At 32.7% G+C, this 23,111-nt stretch overlaps 2 protein-coding genes across 5 annotated transcripts in view; one reads left to right on the top strand and one right to left on the bottom strand.

The window, feature by feature from the left end:
• LOC118274643 (methyl-CpG-binding domain protein 4-like) overlaps positions 1–7,988 on the bottom strand; it is a 48,997-nt gene extending 41,009 nt beyond the window's left edge. The window contains exon 1 of the mRNA XM_035592281.2: positions 7,830–7,988. The gene's annotated coding sequence lies outside the window, so the exon portion shown is untranslated. The remainder of the gene's footprint in view (positions 1–7,829) is intronic.
• Positions 1–23,111, top strand: part of LOC118274642 (protein orai-2-like) — a 56,849-nt gene that overhangs the window by 24,036 nt on the left and 9,702 nt on the right. For 2 of the 4 annotated variants that reach the window (XM_050696847.1, XM_035592278.2), the window contains exon 2: positions 8,328–8,403. In XM_050696847.1, the coding sequence (XP_050552804.1) occupies positions 8,362–8,403 (42 nt within the window). In that variant the 5' untranslated portion in view covers positions 8,328–8,361. Of the gene's footprint in view, positions 1–8,327; positions 8,404–20,728; positions 21,012–23,111 lie in introns of those variants that run through there. The other 2 variants (XM_050696848.1, XM_050696846.1) reach the window with 1 other exon arrangement.

Raw genomic sequence — 23,111 nt, 5'->3', positions numbered from 1 at the left:
ACGTCTGTCCAGAGAACAAAATTAAAATTGCCATCTCGTTTTTATCTCCAAAAAGGTTTTATTTTAGAGTTTTGACCTTAAATCCAGTTATCGAAATGGTTATTTTGGCCTGTATTTTGGTATTAGTTACCGATTCAAGGAGGAATGACCGCGAGAAACTCGTTTGGCATTTTGTGTGTTCATGTGATGTAACTAAAGAAAATGAGATTTCGTTTATGCAGATGTTTATGAAATTCAATTAGGCCAAAAACTGTTTGCAAACATTAATGTGTTTGTATTGTAGATGGCGCTAATATCAAAAAGGTGCTGTTGTGCTTTTGAGTCAGATAAAGCCACACACGCCATTGGACCAGAATAATAAGTAAACCATTAGTTCAAATGTTCGATGTTTACAAATATAAAATAGGTATTTCTTGTGTAAGTATTATTGAGATTTCACTGAAGACAGATTTCCAAGAATATTTTCTAATGAGAATCAAACTTTGATACCTATGTACCTAAATCGATTTTTTTATTATTATTTATTAGAATATCATCCGGGTTCAGAAAATATCATTAAAAACACAGTTAAAGGATGTTTACAAATAAGAAATGAATAAATCTTTCAAATATCGAATGTAGGTTAGGTCTACTTTTTTTCCTATAAAAATAATAATTTGAATTTAGATTTCGAATCTAAATTCGCATCGTAAATTATGAATATTACGCAAAACTGTTCTCTAAAATGACCAGTAATAAAGTTCAAAGACAGACAGGTGTCCGTTACAATGCCCAGTTGGTACAATGCCCACTAGTCGGTCGTAGGTAACTGTTTAACTGGTCAAGCAGTCCCAACACACGAAGGTTCTTAGAGCAAATATTTGCTGGTGATATTCTAGTAATCAACAAAAGGTTGGAGTTATTACAAGTTCTGAGATTTCAAAGATTAGCGTATTAGTGAAAATGTGTTCTAAAAGCAAAATATCTATTAGTGTTTTTTGTGACTCTTATTAAAATTGCACAAGATTGGACAATAGGGATGATGACGGGGTATGAAAATTAAAAATCTAAATAGTCCGTCAGTTAGGTAATAAAAAATATTAGACACGTATTTTTTTATTTTGTCGTATAAGATAACAATACTTAGATAAAACGAATCAAAGTTTAGGAGTGGGAGCTAACTACGTCACTTTTCAGTATAAAACGTACTCTAAAGTGACGTCACGCGATATTTCAAATCGATATATCTTCGAAAGTATTTGTTTTCGTAAGAAAATAAAAAATACGTGTCTAATGTTTTAAAATAATCTACAAGACGGACATTAAAATAAAAATTAGTCATCTACCCTATTCTATTTTTCGGAAGAAGAAATTTAATGATATCATCTTTAGGCAAATTATAATAATGGATCTACATAAAAGAAATTCAAAAAACTAAACATAAGCAACAAAATAACTAATCAATATGTATTTATGTGCGTTTCTTGGTAAAATAAAATTACCTACTTCATAATTTTCTCAGAGTCAACATCTAGCACAGACCAGGTGGTCATAAGCATACCAGACATACATGTAAATAAATAAATATGGTGATTTGAATTAATATTTCCGTGTAAAGTGCGGCCGGAGCCATCATTCGCATAGAGCACGTTGCGCCGGCACATAATCGCGACTTGTTATTATAAATCACGTGCGAAAACCGGCGCACGAGCATCGCGCATCGCTATTAAAATTATATAAACGTCAACGTCATTGCAGTACCTAGCACTTACTGGTGTCTTTGAGACAGAAACCTTTACAAAGAGTTTAAAGAAAACTCATGAGATTACCCTAATAAGAAACCATTTTCTACACTATCAAGGGGTCGAATTTCGACGCAAGTTTCATACAGAATATTATGTCAAACACATGTACATTTTCAAGTTAAAACAGTTGTTCGGTATTCCGAAACTTCGCCCACACTTCCAAAGAAAAGCTGTTCAAAATCATTTCAGTTAAATAACTGAAATGATTTATATTTAACAGTGTCAAATACCATACAGATTTAAATTACAACTTAATATTTTCCGTGGAAAATAAATGAGATTACGTGTGTCTACCTAGCAATAGGAACCAAGCCCAGTGCAATGTGAAAAACAATCTGAATCTCTTTGATCCCCATCCCATTCAATTCAATAAGTCGATATCTGCTATGGGTTATATAATTATATTAATAGAACAAGATATAGCAAGTTAGTTAACCTACTATTATTTAACACAATCAACTCGGCAGCCTTATGTAAGGCATTTTCCACTACTTTTTCATTCATATAAACGTGATCTTTATTTTTCATTCATAGATCTAGAAACACTAGGATTTTCTCATGTGCCGTGGGTGCGTTTACAAACATACAAGTTCACATCACACCCAGACCCGGAACCACAATCTGCGTACAAGCTATGATCGTCGCATGAGGCCGCTAGAAATCTTAACTAGGTTCTTTTGTGAATTCTAAAATTGACAAACTAGAATTAGTAAATCAGAGCAAGATTTCAAATGACATTATTGCCTATCTATATGCAAATTTTATTGAGCTAAACAGTTCGTTTGCTTGCTAATCGTTAGAAATGTCGTATCGATTGTTAATTTTGTTTTTGTGTATTATTATTTTATGCTCTTACTTCTTGAGGAAGATTGGAAGATTATTAGGTTGTTTAACATAACGCAAAGTTAAGAAGCGCTTGGATTGGATACGCTCCTATTGGATATATCTACGTCTGCGATGTCTGTTGCTTGTGAATTGCTAACAACTACAATAAAGAATACAATAAAAAAAATAATAAGATCCAACAGTCAAACTATATGTATATGTATAATTTTGTTGGACATCACGCTATCACAAGAGATTATAAGTCCTACCCTGTACCTTTTATTAAATAAATAAATGGTTATTAAATAAACCCTGTTGAAGCTTCTTTTCAATAGCCATACGTCGTCCATGATTGAATCCTCATAAGGTTAGCTCATCCTCATTCCAATTGAATTGGACATCTTGATCCAAGTTCATACATGGTTACTCCAAACTTATGTTATTTAAGATCGTAACTTAAACCACAATCCAGTAACCGCTAGTTATTAAAGTAATAAATAAAATTAAGAGGAATCATACTGACAATAGGATAATATCAAATAAGTGCTGTTTGCGGTTGGACAACAAAAACTTGTTAAGAAAAACAATAGCTCTGTAAGTCGTTCAATCATCACCTCATCGTTACCGCTTCATTGAGTCACAATTATGCAAAAGAACTATGTTATTGTTAGGGTTTTTAGAAAAAAAAATATATATTGTAACTATAATTCGTATCTTGTAATTTAAAAATCTTGTAAAATCGTATGTTTAAGCCTAAAGCCCGAATACTGAAAGGCTACTCAATTTGAAGTTGTACTTAAATATCGTGCTATCTCTGTCATTTTATAAAGAACTGATAGGGACAGAATTAACAGACTAACAAAGCGACTTAAAATTGAGTAACATTTGAGTATTCGGACATAAGAAGTCTATTTTGCTTTAGTGTCTTTAAAGTATTTAAGGGATTGTAAACTATTTTATTAGGAGGCAGTTTCATTCATCATTTATAGAATATTTTTTTAATAATAAAATGGTGACTATGGTAAAGTTTCTAAGTTTTATACTAAACATGAGTTATATTTAAAAAACGCCAGTCTTTATTATCTAATGTCTAGAACAACCATGAGCAAGTAAGATCTCTGTGAAAGAACGTAGAAAATGCAGTTAATGGGGCAATTCTAGATCTCCGCTTAAAGTTCACATACCGGCCATAATGGCGACAAGGAAACTGTTCTTAATTAGAAATAATCCGTTACACGTCACAAAGAGTTTATAAAATAACCGTTACAAATACGCGGGAACATTTGAAAATAGAATATCAACGAGAACAGATTATTTATTATTAATTTATAATCTATGAATATGAAAATTATGAATTTATGAGAAATGTGACATTCTTACACATTTTTTAAGCTGAATAGATTGCCTATTCTTGATTTTATAATCATATTCTATTGGAAAAGGTTTTGTGCACACTGGTTTTGTTGTTATCATTGGAAAATTCCGTTTGTTAAGTCCATATTTTACGTTCAAACACTCAAGATCACTCCTAAGTTAATTATATAATAATCTTACCTGATTTATGTTTGTAAATAAAGTCAAGAGGTAATAGAAACGGAATTCCATTCCTATTTCTAATAATATAATGTTATTAGTATTAATTTGTTTAAATACCATAATTATAATGTTATGACTACGTTGCTTTAGCGAAGCTTTATGCACGTAAGCACAGTTGAACTATACAGCTACTGAATCGAATCAAGAATAATACTGTACAGTTAACCTGCATAATTAAATCGTAAGGTCTGTAGGATATATGGGCCTACGATTTAACTGTCAAGTACGATTGCACAATTCAGATCCTGGCAAGGTCACCATGCAATGTGGAGACTGTTGTTCCTATGATTACCTTTAATTAAGTGTTATTTAAACATTGAACGAGACGTGTTGTTCCTATGATTACCTTTAATTAAGTGTTATACAACTAACTTACGCTACTTAAAAGGGCTTTTTTTTGAGGGGGGAAAATCATCCAATGACTTCTCTCGCGTTGGGCGATGCGAGAGGGAGTGTCAGACTCTTACTGACTAAAAACCACCCCATTCCTACTCCTGCTTTTCGAACCGGAGCCCCGGTAAACCCGCTAGCACAGAATAATAAGTACAAGTACCGCTAGGTAGTCCGCAGCTCCGGATCAACTTAAAAGGGCTAGCTGTCACACATACTACATACAAAACTGCTAAGTAAAATTTTAAGGTGTGTAGCGTGTATTAATAACACTGTCGGTATCAGCAGCTTAACATATCAGTAACTTCACAATTCACAGAAGCTACACGTGACTGCTACTACAAAGTCGCGAGATTTGTTGGTTCACTAAAACCACAGAATTAGGTAAACCAACACAAGACGCCATCTGCCTACAATGACATGAGTATGCCACATTCCATATGATACCGTCAATACATAGCGTTCATTTTTCACAAGACATTTTCGTATTTTATGCGAATTTTATGTTAGCGGACATGACTTGAATAAAGTAATTAAAATAATGGCCGTGAATAGGTACAACATCCTGATTACTAACTATCATTAAGCAGTCAACTACCTAAGTTTCTACATTACGTAACGTATACACTTTTTTCATGTAGGACCTAAATAGGGATGATGACTGGGTAAAATCTATTTAGTTCGTCAGTTAGGTAATGAAAAAATATTAGAAATGTATTTTTTATTTTGTCATATAAAATAACAACACTTAGATAAAACGAATCAAAGTTTAGGAGTGGGAGCAAATACGTCATTTATACGTATAAAACGTACCTAAAAATCACGCGATTTTTAAATCGATATGTCTTCGAAAGTATTTGTTTCCATAAGAAAATAAAAAATACGTGTCTAATGTCTTAAAACTAGCTGCTTCCGCGCGGTTTCACCCGCTCTGCTTGGATCCTTTTGGTCAAAGCGTGATGTTTTATAGCCTATAGCCTTCCTCGATAAATGCACTATTCAACACAAAAAGAATTATTTAAATCGGACCAGTAGTTCCTGAGATTAGCGCGTTCAAACAAACAAACAAACAATCAAACAAACTCTTCAGCTTTATAATATGTATTAGTATAGATAATATACAAGACGGACGTTAAAATAAAAATTAGTCATCTACCCTATTCTAGATACTAAAAGTGTTTGTATCTGTTTTGATTTAAGAATTGTCAATAAAACATTAGAAAAGGGCTATGACGTAACTGGCATTCACATATTCTAATCGCAGCATCTAGAAAGTGGCTCATGGAGTCACGGCCTCTTTCGTTGGCCCTTCGCAACTGGCGACACTAATCATAGACAATATGATGCGTATTGTGACGGCAAACGAAAATGGCGCGAACAATGTTTGCGGTTATATGCAAATTATAATAAATTGATTTAATAATATTATTATCCTAAAGCTTTCTTTAAATAGGGGTTACTGTATTAGCTTATATTTAAGTATTTGTTTAACATCTAAACATAAATAATAATACTAATCTGCATAATTAAACAAGGATTCTGACAATACGTAGATACGTACAGCAGACCAGAAAAACCAAAAATCATTTTACGAGTACCATTCATTATTTTAGTAGCCCCATTCTATAAGACTAAGCTATTATTGGTCACTACAATGTTGATACTTGACTGAAAGTATTTAAGTCACAAATTAATAATTGATGAATCAGTACACCTACTTATTATTACGCCTTCACCTACTTGCGCGATTTTATTTGATATTTTCATAATTATATTTCATTGGCGCTTATTGTAATTTTAGTACGCACGTGCAGTCGTGCACAGAATTCGGTATAGAGGCCGATGATATAATATTTGAACAACTTCATTAAGATGTTTGTTCAAAAAAATATGTTTCTTTAGTCGTAAAGATATAGGCAAGTAGTTGGGTAAATAATTAAATGTAATAGGGTTATAAAAATAATGACTCAGTACTTAATAAACTGTTGTGGCGCTTGTTCTTTTGCGCGTAAAAGATACTTACAGAAGACGTATTCTGGTCTATATTGGTAGTAGTAGTGATTTAATATAAATTTGTGAATGCAATGTACATGTTCTGACATAAATAAAAGAAAGAAAAGCAAACTTTCTTTTGATAATGTTACGAGATCAAATATAGTAAGATCCTGTAGGGAAATAGGGATTAAAAAAAATCTCTTCCATTATGTAACACTGCTTTAAAATGTTCATAAATGGAACAGGACACCAGATTCAAACTGTTCCTATTGTCTCTAGCTCATCCATGCATTATTTATACTACTAGCAACACAGCTCAGCATTGACAATAATGGAACCATGCCAGCTGCACAAGGCTGAACTGTACACATTAAAATATACATTACACTATATCCTGATTCACTCAGGATGCTCTAACAAGGAAATGTGGAGATATCCTTACTAATTTGTGTAACATATACCTAAATAGTTTTAGTCTAGTCTGGTATGTAGTCTGTGTAGATTTTTATGGTCTTTAGACAGTTCAAGTCCCAACTTTCTTTAAATATGTCTGGTTTTTAATTTAATAACAACAACTTTTTTCAATTAGTTATACTGACAGTTTTATTCAGTTGATACCTGAAGAAATGGTTAATGATGGACTTTATACATGAATTTTAATCAAAATAATTATATATTTTTAAATATTATGATAATGAATGTTTAATATCCAGATATAAATCCTGAGATATTATGTTTAATATTAGCCTGTCATATAAACATCAAACTAAAATAAATACTTCACGATTTTTTTCCTCTTAAGAGCCTGAAATTCTTACTAGAATGGTGCTATACAAACGTTTTTTATCGGTCAGTTCAACATAAATCTAACAGATGGCGTTACGAGGTTCTTAGTAGATTTGTTGTTCTCATTACAAGTAATAGGTTAGAGGTTGAAGTTGGTGCATATTTGGTATTATCAATTTGCGGGTTTTAGTACATCATTGTTAGTCAAAAGTTGGATTATTATAATATTCATAAATAAATTGTAATAACAAACATCGAAAGATAATTTAATAATTTACAATAAAGATCGTCTACATAAGATCTTTAATTTATTTTTTATTTAATAAGAAGTTACTGCCTTCATCAAAATAAACACGGTATTTTAATAACAGGTTTACAACTTAGAACAAACAAAACAAATGCGTGAAACTAAAGAATAAATCAGTAAACATGCATATTACGTGTATAACTTACCACATCAAAGTTGTGGTTCGGTGCACTAATGTCTTTTCTTCACACCGATTATTATGATTTAGCATAGAATATCATTTAATACAAACTACAATAAATAATTGCCGAAAAAAGCTGTGTTAGTAAACAAACTCGTGTTTTGACATTTCAACTGATTCAACTGACGTTTGACTTGATTTCACACTGTCAACGTCAAATATTTAGAGCGTTCACAAATGTTGCTATACAGTCAGAGCAGTGAATTAACTTTACAAAACAATTTACATTTTACACATGTTACATAATTATGTGATTTTATATCAACATTTTTAAGTTTTTGTCGAATGTATAAATAGCGTTTTAATGTATAAGGAGGAAAATGTTACGTTTCATATTTTATCTCTAACCAACTTTGTAAATACTACTACTTTTTTTTTTAATTTCTTTAACTTGATTTCTCGGTTTTATAGTTCAATCAAATATTTGAATAAATGAATTAATTTCTTCTTTTTTTTCTTTCAGATTTAGTCAACATGTTCTTCAAGTTTCCAAGATTATGATGTATCCTGAAAACAAAATGTTGGAGGTCCCAGACAACGTAAGTATTCAAAATTGAAACATCTGTTGAATAAAATTCGTCTTGTCACTTCTTCAGTTCTGATCAAGGAGTAAGTAATTACAGGGAAGTAGGATGTTAGGTTTCTACCCTATACCTAGCATACTTTATGTTAAATTAGGCTTACAGACCTACGTTCCTGCCATGCCATGCCTGCGTATACCCAAAACTGCCAAAACCACAGCTTTACGCCTTCTTGAACAACAGGTACTAAACCTGATTGCTTACCCACGTATTAAATGACTAAAGATAGGTATCAAGAATAACCATAATAATTAAACGCTGAAATTAGTCTAATTTAACTTACATCGCTCTAATTAATACCTCCTTACGGTTTCAGTATCTACTCTCATGCCCTTGAATGGTTTTAATAATAGTCTCTCGTACACTAACAGCTTACATGTCGCTGTTTTCAATTGGAATAGATCCAACCTTACCTTAGTGCGTGATCGAATTGCATTGCCTCTTAATTTATCTATAAACAAAATGGCTACGTTTAAAATAGTGTATTAGTTTTAGTTTTTACGGAATTTTCGCGGTACAGTCCGTCGTATGTAGGTAGGTAATTATTTACTATATTATTAAAATAATATATCCGAATTAACACGCATGTTTTACTAATATCTTTACAAACCAAATCGTTAGTTAGCAATTACCTTCTTAGTTTCCTAATGAGTTTTGTAATTAGAGAACAGTTAAACGCTGGTTTTAAGACCATAACCGATTGTAACTAACTTAAGAATAACGAGATATACATATGTGTTTTAATGAGAAACTTGTTTTTTCCCTTTATTTGCATAAATCTGTAAAACAATGCTGGTACTGTTTGAACGGGCGTAAATATTGACAACAGCATTTAGCGAGCGTGTCATCAAAATTTTGCTCGTAGATAAACTGGGAGTTTTTGACGCTGTTTTTAGTTTGTAGGGAATTGCTGAAGATTCTTCAGAGTTGATTTTATGCAAAAATTGGTATAGGACTGTGGACGTTGTCGTTAAAATACAATAGTATTGTTTTACCTAATGTTGGTTATTGTCAGGAGTCAGGATTGAGGAATAGTTACTTCTCATGAACTAAAATATCGACAAATTCATCGAAAAAAGCGTGGAATTCCAACTTAGCAATAGTGCGGAATCGATTTTAATACATTAAAATTTCAATTCGTATCTAGTCGTCAAACAAAATATAACTATGAATGAATGCCCATATACTATTTATGTAAGCATGCTAAAAATGCAAACAAACACCATTGTAATCATTAGTAGTTCTATGAAATAACATAACCAATTACATACGTGATGCCAATTTTTTAAAATAACAATGTTGACTAACTATTTTCTGGGGAAACTATGTTTCCTTTCCCGTCAAATATTGATTTTAGTTAAGTATTTTTATTTTGTGGTGGCTGTCTGAATCTAAATTCTGAATATGCTCGAAGCGCTTCGATTCAAGCTTCCTTGCACAAAACTGCTAGAGAATAAAATCCTTTGCCGGAGTCTGTGTTTCCTAATGGTTATAACTTGGGTCCTGGGTGTATTCAAATCCCGTGTGAGTCTGTTGACACGTTGTTCTATTTTGTTCTGTGCTCCATCGTAGGCCGCATGATCATTTAAGTAACTACTATTAGGTGAGATAGCAGCCAAACATAAACCCATTAAATGTAAAAAGAAATAACGTTATCTATTCTTTCATATTTAAACATTCTCGATGTATTTAAATAGGAACCTAGTTAGGTAACTTTAAATTTACAAAAGTACTATCATAGTCAGTGTAAATATCTACTTATCTACACCTCTAACTACCACTTTTAGATGACTGGAGCGACAGGTACTACATTCAAGTTCAAATTACTTCAAATATCAATAGTCAATTCAAGTCAAAAAGAAATTAACGTTTTTTTATCAGCATGTACTTAAAATCTGAGTAATTTCCAATCATCGCTAATTAATATCTTAATACCCATTCATCTCGTTTTATTAGAACACTAATTATCGTAAAACTGTAAATACTCGTATGCATTCGTTACACAGAATTAGAGTGACTCGATATAATCGTTCACATACTTTTCTGAATACCCCTCAGTGTAAGATTAACTGCGCTAACCAAAGCACGAAATCTTATTTTGTCTGCATTGAACTAAATATCGATCAGTAACTACATAATATTGCTAAATTAAATTAAAACTTATTTATAGTGAATTTGATTTATTTTGCTGTGAGTCGTTGTAATTTAATTTCGGTAAATAAAGTTGTGATCGGAAGTTTAACGGCGTTTCCTGATTGTCAGTTTCTAGGGTAAGATTAAGATTTGTTATTTTATTCTTCTTTAAACTTGTTTCTTGTTTTAATATAGGTACTACGGTAATTTGTTTTAAATTAAAATAAGAACAAAATAATAATTATTAAGCGTGAAAACCTAATTGATATGGTGATTAGTTTAAATAAATACTTATAGTAAAGGTCGAGTTGGGACATTTACCCTACTAAATATTACATACATAGATAACATATTATGAGTACCGAGGTAGGTACCTATAGGAGTTCTCATATTTCTGGAAACATGTGTGCAAAATTAAACAAAGAGGTTCTGTGTGAAGAGGTTAATGAACCACATTATGAATAAGGAGTTATCAGTATAATTACATTTTATACAATATACCTACATAAGTGCATATTTATGAAGATAAATTAATCAACATCAAGTGCGTATACGATCTCATCATGTGGCTACTTGGTCTCATTTTGTACGTGTAGGTATCAAATCACATGAAGTTCCAATATTTGTTTGATCTATTTATTTGGGAATTACAATATAAACATTAATCTGTCAGGTGATATTGTTGTACTTTGTCTACACAACAATTATTATCGGTGGAAAGAAAGTCAAACTGAACACCTTTGCGGGTATTTAGTAATTTATTTGAACTTATTTAATTAAAATGTTTGTGACTGAAAAAGTACCTTTAACGTATTCCCTATTTAGGTGAAGATATTTATAAAACGAAGTTCAGATCACAATTAGGTATAGAACACTCAAAACCATTTTTTGTCGACGGGGGAAAATCTTCAGAAGCCGCCCATCTTCTGGGGAACTAGGCTAGGCCACACCATCTGATGCAGATGCAGATGGTGCCTTTTAATATATTATTATCAACCATAATATAATATATATGTCGGCGCAACCACATCAACTATTCAGAGAAAGTAGAATAAGTTTGGTTAATTCACTTGATTGTCCTAAAAATCAGTTTATTAATCATCAGTTGATTATTTTAAGTTTAATACGATGTAAAATTAACGTTATCATTGTAATTTCAATACTTAACCTAAAACTTGTAAGCACGTGCTCGTGCGCCGAGTCCTATAAATACGCCCGCACTGTAGGCAATCGGGGCAGTTGCACTTCGATCGCCGTACAGTACGGACCTCTCGGGGAGTTGAATAAACTAAGTATACAGTGCTCGTGAAGTTTTTCTAAGTCCCAAAATGGGTGACCATCGTGAGAACAACAACTGTGACGTCAGCAATGATGACGTCACACTTTTTCAAAACACCACGGAGATTTCTCCTTCGTCATATAATATATATATATATTATATTAATATATTATATACGGTTTTCCAGTAACGTTACCCCATAGGCATAACTCAGGTACCTAAATAAGTAAATACAATAATCCTACTTGGCTTTATTTACGCATAGGTATATTGAACTTCATTTAATTTAAATAGATACTTACCTGTCTACTTAATCACAATCACCTATGTAAATAAATACATATTTGACGTTTCAAGTAATTTGGCTCTTTGTATGGCGATGACCGCCAAAACTTATTCAAGTGTACTGTTGCTAATTATTTGTAACATACCTAGGTACATTCATTTAGTATTTATTCATGAATTTGTATGAAATATGGTGTGGAATATACCTGTTACCTTGTCTTGTACACTAATCATTGAGTCAGTTGCCTACGTTTTGTGTTTTTATGCGATTTGTAAGTTTTGTATAGGAGTAAAGGCGTAGTTTACATTACTTAAGGATTACCATCCTTAAGTAAGTAATTCGTAAGACATATTAACTTTTTGGTTCATTCTTTATTTTTCCCGTGTTTTTGTCTCGTTTGGATTGTAAGACGTTTTACTGGTACAAATAAAACTCTGATATTTGTAGATATAGGTATAGGTACCTATAGGTATCTAAAATATTCCGTAAGTAGTAGCCAATAGAATCAGTCGTAGGTTAAGGATAATTCCTTACCTATACCTAACTAATTAAAATTACCGTGCAACCTGACTTGAAACTAATATAACCACATATCTAATATGATACCAGATAATTAATCAAATGAAATGAAATCATCTCAATATTTAAATAACACACTTAATCTTTCATCAGGCGGAAAATCCTAAGTCACAATCACGATTCTCATTTTGATTTCCTTGAATTTAAATTTTATCTTGTTTGTATAATGTTTTATTGCATGCAAGATCCTTCAGTTAAAAGCAGCCATATTGGTACAACAAATATTTATGCAGCTGATAATCTTTGTAACAGATTCTTTTCTATGGCAAGACCTAAATATTTCATGGGTAAATAAGATGAGCCAACATTTTCGCGTTTAGATAAAAATCGTCCCATAAAGAAGTACTGTTAAAAGGTAAAAAGGTCAATGGTAGTATTTCCATAAATGTGACGCATTACAACATAATTGAAGGTCGTTCCTTCATCGTTATTCTTGTTATTATTTTTACGAAGGACAAGACCTACAAGGCAACAATAGAAATTAATGAAATTATTCATCTCCCTAAAAAAAAATACACTCAAATCGGTTCATTTATTCGAGTGTTGGAGAGCCATGCTCCGGTACGAATGGGCCTGCTCGACCGAAGTGATACCACGGCCTCACAGAAAGCTGATGTGAAACAAGTAAACAACGTTTGCTGTTGTGTTACGTTGTGTGAGTGAGGTTATTTACCAATCTTCCTAATCCCCGAGTCCCCAACAACCCTTAAATTCCTAACTTAGTGTTTCGAGAGTCCATAGGTGGCGGCGATTGCTTACCATCAGGTGATCCGAACGATCGTGTACCGGCTTATACTATAAAAAAATGTAGGAGCTACAAAACCTACACGCCAAACGTAACACAACTCTTTATCATTGGGGACTAAAACTAAAAATTAGCAATATTAAAAGCATTTTCTGCTGTTGTTCAAATTAAATTAATAACTTTTGGAAATACTAGCCTCGATAATTGATTGACCGAGTTAAAAAGTGCTACTGGTACATTAATTTAAATGGCGGACGTTACCCTTGCTCTGTTTTAAGGGCCTCCTGCTTTAATGGCAGTCGGAAAAACAACAAACCTTTAATTACTGCGCCAAGTGTCAATGGTTTCCTACACGGAACAATTTTATTTTTATCAATTTACGTGATCCATGAATTGTTGTTAAAATATTATTCTGAAGTAATATAAAATATTGTAAAACCTTGTCTGAGTCATCTTTGAATGAAGACGTAAAGTTAGTTTATGAACTAACGTCAGAAAGCCCTAGAATAATATATGCAACAATCGGAAATAAATTAAATAGACATACAGTTACGTTATTGACATTCTACTAAATCGTACAATATTAGTTTTAGTGACAAATAAAACGGCGGTTATCCGATGACTTCTCCCGCCTTGAGCGAGGCGTGAGGAAGTGTCAGAATCTAGGCAGTCTAAAAATACCCACCTAAGTATTGACTATGGATACGCATAGATTGCCTACACATTGAATGAAATTCTCTGCGTATGGGCAAGTACATACAATACAAGTAACACTATCAAATCAATCGGATTTTTCCGTTACAAAATTCGGAAACAGTCGATGTAAACTAGCAGAGTCGGGTTTTACGACACGTGAAAAGTAAACGATAAAATCTACACGTGATTCCACAGGTTGAAGTTATAACGTATTGGACGTCAACGTTTATGATTTGGAACTATATTTGCGAACGATTTAACTGCGTCGATAATTAATTTCTTGTAATCATTGGGGGAGGCCCACAGAACAGAGAAATACTATAGAAAGCGCATACCTATCTGCTGCTCATCAAGCCGGCAACGATTTATGATTTGCCTTCCACATAAAAAAATGGTAGGCGCTACACACCGATCTACTCAAGAATATGATTAAGATGACACGACGGCCCAGTCCCAGTATAATATTATAAAAAACAAATTATTTAAATTAAAAAAAAAAAATTGGAGAAGGCAAATGCTGCAAAAAACGTCTTCAAAAATATTACATAGTTTTGTAGGTATTTAAGTAATAGGCACCTGTCTGCCTATGGATAATTAAAATGACAAATAGGCCCACTACCTCATAAAAACAAATTATTCAAATAAATAGACAGAGGATTTCCCAAACATATTTAAATAAGGAAAGTTTTACAAAAAAAAAAGATTCTGTAGATATACCAGATACTATTTCTTTGCCATAGTTTTATTTTCCTCAATTGTCTTGTTTCTATGTATTTCTTATTATATCGTATGGAACAAAACAAGAATCGTATGCCAAAGGCAAAAAAAATGACTGAGGGGAATACCAAAAAGAATGGAATATGCCTGCCCACCATGTTTTAATTTTTTACCACATTCAAATATGTAGATGGTTAATGAAGACTGATTTACTTATTTGTGGGTACAATACTACGATGATACCATATCAATATTGTGGTTGTTATATAAGTGTTTATTTCATAACTGGGGTTTTTAGCTCAATTTTTAATGTTTACATTTTGATGATTCAGAAGAATTATATTAAACAATCAAATATATTTATTTCCATTTTTTTTCACATAACTTTAACAGATCTTATTCGTACTATTTAATTATTATAGGTTGGTTACATTACGATGTTTGTATAAAAATACACATGGAGATAAATTTTGAAATCTTCGGGACTAATGAAGATGTAGTAATAATTATCATTTTACATCAAGCGTTTGATGTAAGTTACCAAATAATCTTTCATTGTCAAAATTCGTAAAAAGGAATAAATAAACTATTTTCTTTATGAAGTAGAACATAATATAAAAGATTAGAATAAAGACCAAGAGCCAACGTTGATTTTAAGAACTAATTAACTGAATTATTAGCTTTGTATTGACAACATCATACGCTGCTGTAGTTCTGTTTCCGTTATATCTGCGGAAACACTAACAACATCTGTCAGTTTTCCATTAACTCCATTCATAATTAGACGTAACTACTTATTTACACTGTTCTTAATTTAGTTCTTCTATCTACTTATTTATGTACCTACTTGGTTCATATGGGAGAAATTAAAGTTCTTTATCTGTAAGTGCGTGTGAGCTTTTTAGGTCTTTTAGAATATATCTCGGACGTGACGTTACGCTAGTTATATTATTCACTGATAGCTGGGTAGTGATGTTTGGTTATTTTACATTTTTCAGTGTATCTCATACGTAACGTTACGCTAGTTAGTTACTCAGAAACATTAAAATTTTGTAGGCTTATTTCGAGTTTATTTTACGTTGAACGAGATCGAAACTAAGCGGTGTTTGGCGCTTTGGATTGGTTGATTCATTGGAGCTGGCCAATCAGAACCCTTTGGTAACTATTGCCTCTGAAAAACAAAGCTTTTAACTACGGCAAAACAAAGCTTCCTAAATTACCTGTTGTTATTTAAACGTTATAAGTCAAAAGTCCATTTTACAATTTAGAATTTTCCGAAAAGCATTAGGTACAACGTTGACCTTCGAATTATTTACATCGTACCGAAACATGGTATCAATAGAGCTATTATAAAGAACTGTTGGTTCACGTTAATTATAAATGTCAACTTTGGAATCGATAGATCAAAGTTCTAATACATTGGAATTAAATAATTTTCGTGTGATAATTAGAAAACTAAATATTTGCTACAAGCAAACACTTAATGAAAATTGAGGAAAAAGAACCTGTATAAACAAGCTACCTAATTGTTTAAATATCAGATTTATTTGTAACGAAGTGTGGAAAAGCCATGCTTTGGCACGAATGGGCCGGCTCAACCGGAGTGATACCACGGCCTCACAGAAAACTGACGTGAAACAACGCTTGCGTTGTGTTTTGTCGTGTGAGGTTACTAGAGGCCCAATTATATCTAATCCCCCTAATCTTTCCAATCCACAAATCCCCAAAAAATCTCAAACTCTTACCCCTAAAAGGCCGACAACGCACTTGTAACGCCTCTGGGGATTCGGGTGCCCATGGAAGCCGTCGATTGCTTACTATCAGACGATCCATCTGCTTGTTTAGTGACTTATCACATAAAATAAAACATAATATTGATTATAACAAAAAGTATTCAAGCAATACACACTGTAGCTTCGCCTAATCGGTAAGTTTTGAGTATGTAAGATAAATACGAGAGTACCTATAATATGTTTGTAAATAAAACTGTCCTATACCAGTTTTGTATCGAACCGCTAGAACCGTGTTCGACTTTCCATGCAGTAACTCGTCATTTCCGCTGTCAATCAGGCCTTCCGCCTCCCACTTCGTAACTGCAAGTACCTATGTATTTATTTATTAAACGCTCGCCCAGTCATTTATCTGATTTCATTAAGAGTTCACTTCAAAATTGATAGCGATTAATGTAAAATAATATACTCAAATATCTTTTTGGAAAAATGGAAGTTAGGAATTTAGGCACTCTTTTGAGAAAAAGAAAAGTGAGGCATGTTTTTATAGTCTCATTTATTATAAAAGTTTTAATGTTAACAAACGTAATTAATTCAACAGTAGACGACACTGTTAACTTTCCTCTAGCTATTGTATGCCTACTGAATATAAATTCACTTCGAATGCGTTGAACAATACACGCGGGAACATCCCAAGTACCTGGTCAAGAAACCCAGATTAAGTCTTTGACTGCCAATAGAAAACTGTTGAAGGCAAATCCTCCGCTAACGTCGGTCACCTGGTGTCCCCCATGGCGTTTAACGTGTTAAACCACATCACCATAATATGTGACTTGTGTAGAGTTCTTAAGTAAGTACTTTACTTATGTACAAGTAAATATTATATACTTTGGTGGGTACTACACTAGGTACTAGGTACGTCTACTACATAAGGTAGTAACTACATGTTTGTATGATGATAAATGATATTTATTTCTGCAAATAGGTTACAAGATAACACTTTTACACGTCAATCTCTAAAATAATTAGATGAGGCCTTGAAGTGATTTGATTGTTGTGACTTGAAATTAATTGTTTCGTATCTATCCTATTTTCTATGAAAATTGTTTAGGAATACTTAAATACTGAAAAGTCATCGTCAAAAATGCTATTTAGAGTAACGTAATGTAGTACCAATGACGTTCTTAGGTACTTTAGTTTAGATTAGAAAAGGCTAAGCTAAGACCTGAAAGCTTGATCCGGAGTTGCGGACTACCTAACAAATTTATCAAGGCTCCAGCTCTAAAAGCAGGAGTAGGAACTGGGTTGTTTTCAGTCAATAAGAGTTTAAGCTTCCCGCGCCTCGGCCCAAGGCGAGAGAAGTCGTCTGATGATTTTCTCAACCTTAAAAAAACGTCTGAAAACTGAAAGTGCCTGGCCTATTAAGGTTCATTATCGAAAAAAAAAAATGTAATAATACTTCGTTACGTAAACAATATTATTTTTAAACAATTTATGCGTCATAGATCTATTGAATAAAACATCATTATACCGTTAACCTTGAACTTAAACCCATCAAAAAGTATCACAAGTCACTTTTGTGCTTTTATTAGACAAAACAAAGGTCTCTCAATACAAAGTCCACGGGTTTTACTTCTTTGAGGGAATAACCTATGACCGATTGAAAAAAAATAATTCGGACTTTGTTCAAAGTCTATAAATATACTTATTTCGATTAATTTTAAATGTGGATAGGCGTATTTTATGTTCACATTAATTCCGGAGCTGCGGACTACCTAGCGGGTTTACCGGGGCTCCGGTTCGAAAAGCAGGAGTAGGAACGGGGTGGTTTTTAGTCAGTAAGAGTCTGACACTCCCTCTTGCCTTGCCCAAGGCGAGAGAAGTCATAAGATGATTTTCCCCCTCAAAAAAAAAAATGATCACATTAATAATAGCATAGTAATTACTATGTAAGTAAGTACAGCAGACATTACACAACTTTATAGCAGTGCTTTGTATCATTATTCATTATTATCTAACTATCAGGCTGCATGCAATTCTATCGTTGATGACATTTTTGTTGACACGCGCTAGTGAGTAAACAATGTTTATTATTGGAAACTAATAATAATTACTTTGTTAAGGGTGATAATGGCCAATTCTAAGAAAAGTGCATATGCTTGATGCATATGGCACAATACCTACACAAAGTTCCCCTTCCAGGTCTTAGGGTGCCTTTCCCCCCGAAATCTGCTATTGCTACGTTGCTATGGATGCGTTTGGCACCAATCATATTCATTGGTACACATAGCTTAGCACTGCTGGAATCGGACTCAGTTAAGCTACGTTTTTTTGTATGGAAAGAAGCGTGCTACAGATGTGATCTATGGATGGCTTCCCTACTATTGATACATCGCATATTAGAGCTGCGCATCCTCATCATTCCTCGCACAGCTATACCTAGCTTAATATCAATGGAAACGATCACATAGTTTCACGGCTTAACTATCACATCTTCGTAACTATCTACATAGGACATCTCTGGTAGAAAAGCAGCCTTATAGGTGCATACCTAGTTATACACTACTGATAACATAATTAGCTATCTAATAAATAGTTACGGGTAATCCATCGGCCTAATCTTCAGGAAAATCGTGTAGACACAGAATTGTAACTTCCAAGTATTAAGTAGGTACAATACTTATTGTATAGGATTATACCAATAAAATTCTCAGTAAGACCTTATTACTTGAGCAAATAGTACCTACTTATATACCTCTAGTTATTGTTGGTTGAAATTACCACTACAAAAATAAATGTAGATGTACTTAGAATAGATTGGTCGTATATCTATAAAGTATGATGAAGTAATAATGAAGTTGAACATTTGAATAACAAAATACCCAGAACTAAGACCATTCTATTGACTATGTGGTTTTGGTTTTTAACAAAGAAAACTCTACAGTTTTATACAAAGATTTTCTTATAACTTGACATAAATAAAAAATCGTGAAATCCACGTTTTATTTGGTCAGCTTTTCCCGATTTGATTACGTATTATTGCTAAGTACACATCGTATCGTAGCGAGATGACCTAGCTACGACTTAATTAGTGCTTCATCATCATCGACAGGCCGTGGCAGTCCACTATTGCCGGTTTTTTTTAAGGGGAGAATATCATCCAATAACTTCTCCCGCCTTGGGCGAGGAGAGAGGAAGTGTCAGACTCTTACTGACTAAAAACCACCCCGTTCCTACTTTTGCTCTTCGAGCCGGATTCCCGGTAAACCCGCTAGGTAGTCCGCAGCACCGGACCCGAAGTGTAGCTTTCATTCACAAGCAGCTTAATTGTAAAATACGGTATACTTATAAATTACGCTCATTAATAGACTCTCTTTGTATTTGCTTTATGTTTGAGACCCATACACATGTGCTAAGTTCCACGGGAACACATCATGTTTTATGACGTCAAGAGGAGCTAACTAGAAATTTTATACTTACTTTTGTTTGAATGTAAAAAATAAGCCTTAGATGTAAGTACTTGTATAAGTATGTGTGTATTAGATGGTTACTGAAAAAAACCGTTTTTTTTTCTGTTACTACGAGTAAGTGTTATTCACTAGGTATTGCTTTTCATTCATACATAAGTAATGCTAAAAGACACTTAATTATTACTTTTTCAATTAATCTCTTCTATATCATTATTGTGACTCATACATACCTACCTAATGTGTAATTAGTACGTACGGCGTTGCAGCGTTTAATAACATCTTTAGTGATTTATATGTACAAGTTGTCGAAGCAATTATTGAACATTTATCAATGAGCGAGTATGTATAAATACACCATTACACTACCTAAGCATTAGATATCTAGGTAACTGTTAGATCGCACCCATTATTCAAAATCATTAATTGCTACTGCCGAATTCGATAACCCTAAAAAGCATATCTAAATTAAATTATATTAAAATCAAAATATTATGTTCTACGCGTTTACCGCATCGAACGCCTTGTGGGATTTTCTAAACAAAATAAACTTACCCATCTGTAGTTCAAATTGCAATGACTACGAAACTACGAGCTAGTAATCATTTCCAAGTGATTATTTAAAACGTCGATCTTCCACTAACGGAGTCAGTCAGCATTTCCCGGTTGACGCGCATGCTCGTCACTCACATCGAATCGAAATGTTCATTTTCCCGCCCTTCGGAACGCGGCAAACTTCTTTTGTCTATGTGCGCTACGAAATTATAAACGAAGTTTTTAGTAACTTTTTACAAAATCGACTATTATAAAATTAAAAGTGAAAGTGATTTTAATTGTGATCTGTGATTTTAGTTAGTTATGTGAATTAATTATTTTAGTGAAATTACAGTTTTATTTAAAGTGAGTTTAGAACCGGTGCACAATGAGAGAAAAGGTGATTGTTTTTTTTGTCAATAATTAAGATTACAATGCCTAACCACTTAATTTTGAATTAAATGCTTTAATCATTAGCACCTGCTGACATGGTATGCGCCTGCTCGTCTTGACATGATTCGTCGATAATCGCGTTATTATTTTAATTTGTTATTAATGGTCCAAACCAGATAGATTCAAATTAAAAACGATATGATAGTAATGATTGAACTCACTTGTTCATCATATAAGTAGGTCTTGAATTGTTGGTCATAAGTTATAAAAAATCTTAGGATTCCCAAAACTTAAGTTCTTAACTAATAGTTAGATAGTTACTTTTGATAACTTATGAAGGTAAATTAGCTTAAAATTTTAACATAAAAAAAAAACAATTTTTGGGCACTTTTCCAATTGATAGTAAGAAAAACGAAAAATATTGTTGCAGTTTTGTGAAATGTTTAGTCTTTGTTATGACAGTTTAAAATCTTTGATTAACTACAAATACATGTACTGAATACATATTTCATTGAAAATATTAAAATAAAAAGTATTAGTATACATTAACTTTCCTATTAAGTAAGTGATATCACCAGCCATAAAAAGTCCAATGAATTCATAATGAATTATTCTAATTACATACTTATTAACTTTTTTATTGCCGACAGACGCTGCTTATCCGCAGTCACGTCTGCTGATAACTAGTTTCATATTATTGCGGAAAAGCGGAAAACGCAAGAATAAAATAAACAAGTCATCATACTTACATCGAAATCGAAATAAAGTCGAAATGACTTAACTATAAATTGTTATGGTGATTTCACTATTAGGTACGTTACAGGCACAATATAATACCTAAATCTATTCCTTTCGATTATCACTACATAGTATAAAACAAAGTTGCTTTCTCTGGAACTATGTCCTTATGCTTAAATCTTTAAAACTACGCAACGGATTTTGATGCGGTTGTTTTTAATTGATTCATGTACCTATCCCAATTTGAGTAACCTACTATGGGCTGCCCTTACTAAGGGATTCTATATAAACAAAAAATGAGAAGAAAGTGAAGAAGACCGTTACCTAAAATAGGAGATGTAATAAAAGCCTAGGCAAGATTTTAAAGACAAATCACACCATAGATATCTAAAGTCATCTTGATAAAAAAAATGTTAGAAAAAAACCCAAATAAATAACTAAACAAAAAACTAAATTAAACAAATTGTACTACACTCAGTCAAACATACATGTTGTGTTTCTTCGCAAGATTACTGTTTACACAACGATTAAATAATATTTGTTCGCCCGACCGACTTCGGAACTAGCAGACAGACAGATTTATTCAGATAACGAAGTAAATTAAATGTTTGACAAACAACTTACTCGTATTGTTATAATTTACACAGACAACTGACTTTACAACAGACATACTTGAGATAAAATGTAATATTTACTCTGTGGTCTTTGCTTGTCTTTGTTAGGCGCGTAAGGAATTGTTTGTAACTTGTAACAATGCCTAGGATAATAAAATTTTCATTGGGCTTCTAATATTCTATGAATCTATATATTAATACGTGATGCAAAAATTTTGGACCACTTTTTACGATAATTGCGCGGACGTAGGAGCATAAAATTTGGTACACTTATAGTTTATGTGTAGGAGAAGTGCATAGCGCTAATATTTTTCAAAAATAATGCTTACAAAGTACATTAAATCAATAAATAAAACATTACACACACATGCATAGTATCTGATCGTATTTGACAAAACGTCAAAATCGATAGACATTGCGATGATATTCTCACGTCTCATATGAAAAGAGTTTTATAAAAGAGTTTGAATTAAATAAAAATTATCCTTCAACGTACGTTAAGTGGTATTGTAAATTAAATCATATATGGTCGAATTTCGGCCACTAGGCGACCACTAGTTTCTTTAAAATGATTTCCCTTATTTATGGGGTACCTATGTGCCTTATTTATCTGTGTTAAATAGTGTAATAAAATACAAAGAATAAATAGTAAGGGTTAGGGGTAGAGGAAAACTGATCAAGGTGAAAATTCTTTCCAGTTTGAAAAAAGAAGCGGCATTTTTTTTAAATCAATTTAGGTATTCCATTTCACGCTT

The sequence above is a fragment of the Spodoptera frugiperda genome, chromosome 11 (genome assembly GCF_023101765.2).
Source record: "Spodoptera frugiperda isolate SF20-4 chromosome 11, AGI-APGP_CSIRO_Sfru_2.0, whole genome shotgun sequence".
Classification (NCBI taxonomy): Eukaryota; Metazoa; Arthropoda; class Insecta; order Lepidoptera; family Noctuidae; genus Spodoptera; species Spodoptera frugiperda.
This window is presented reverse-complemented; position numbering and strand designations above follow the sequence as displayed.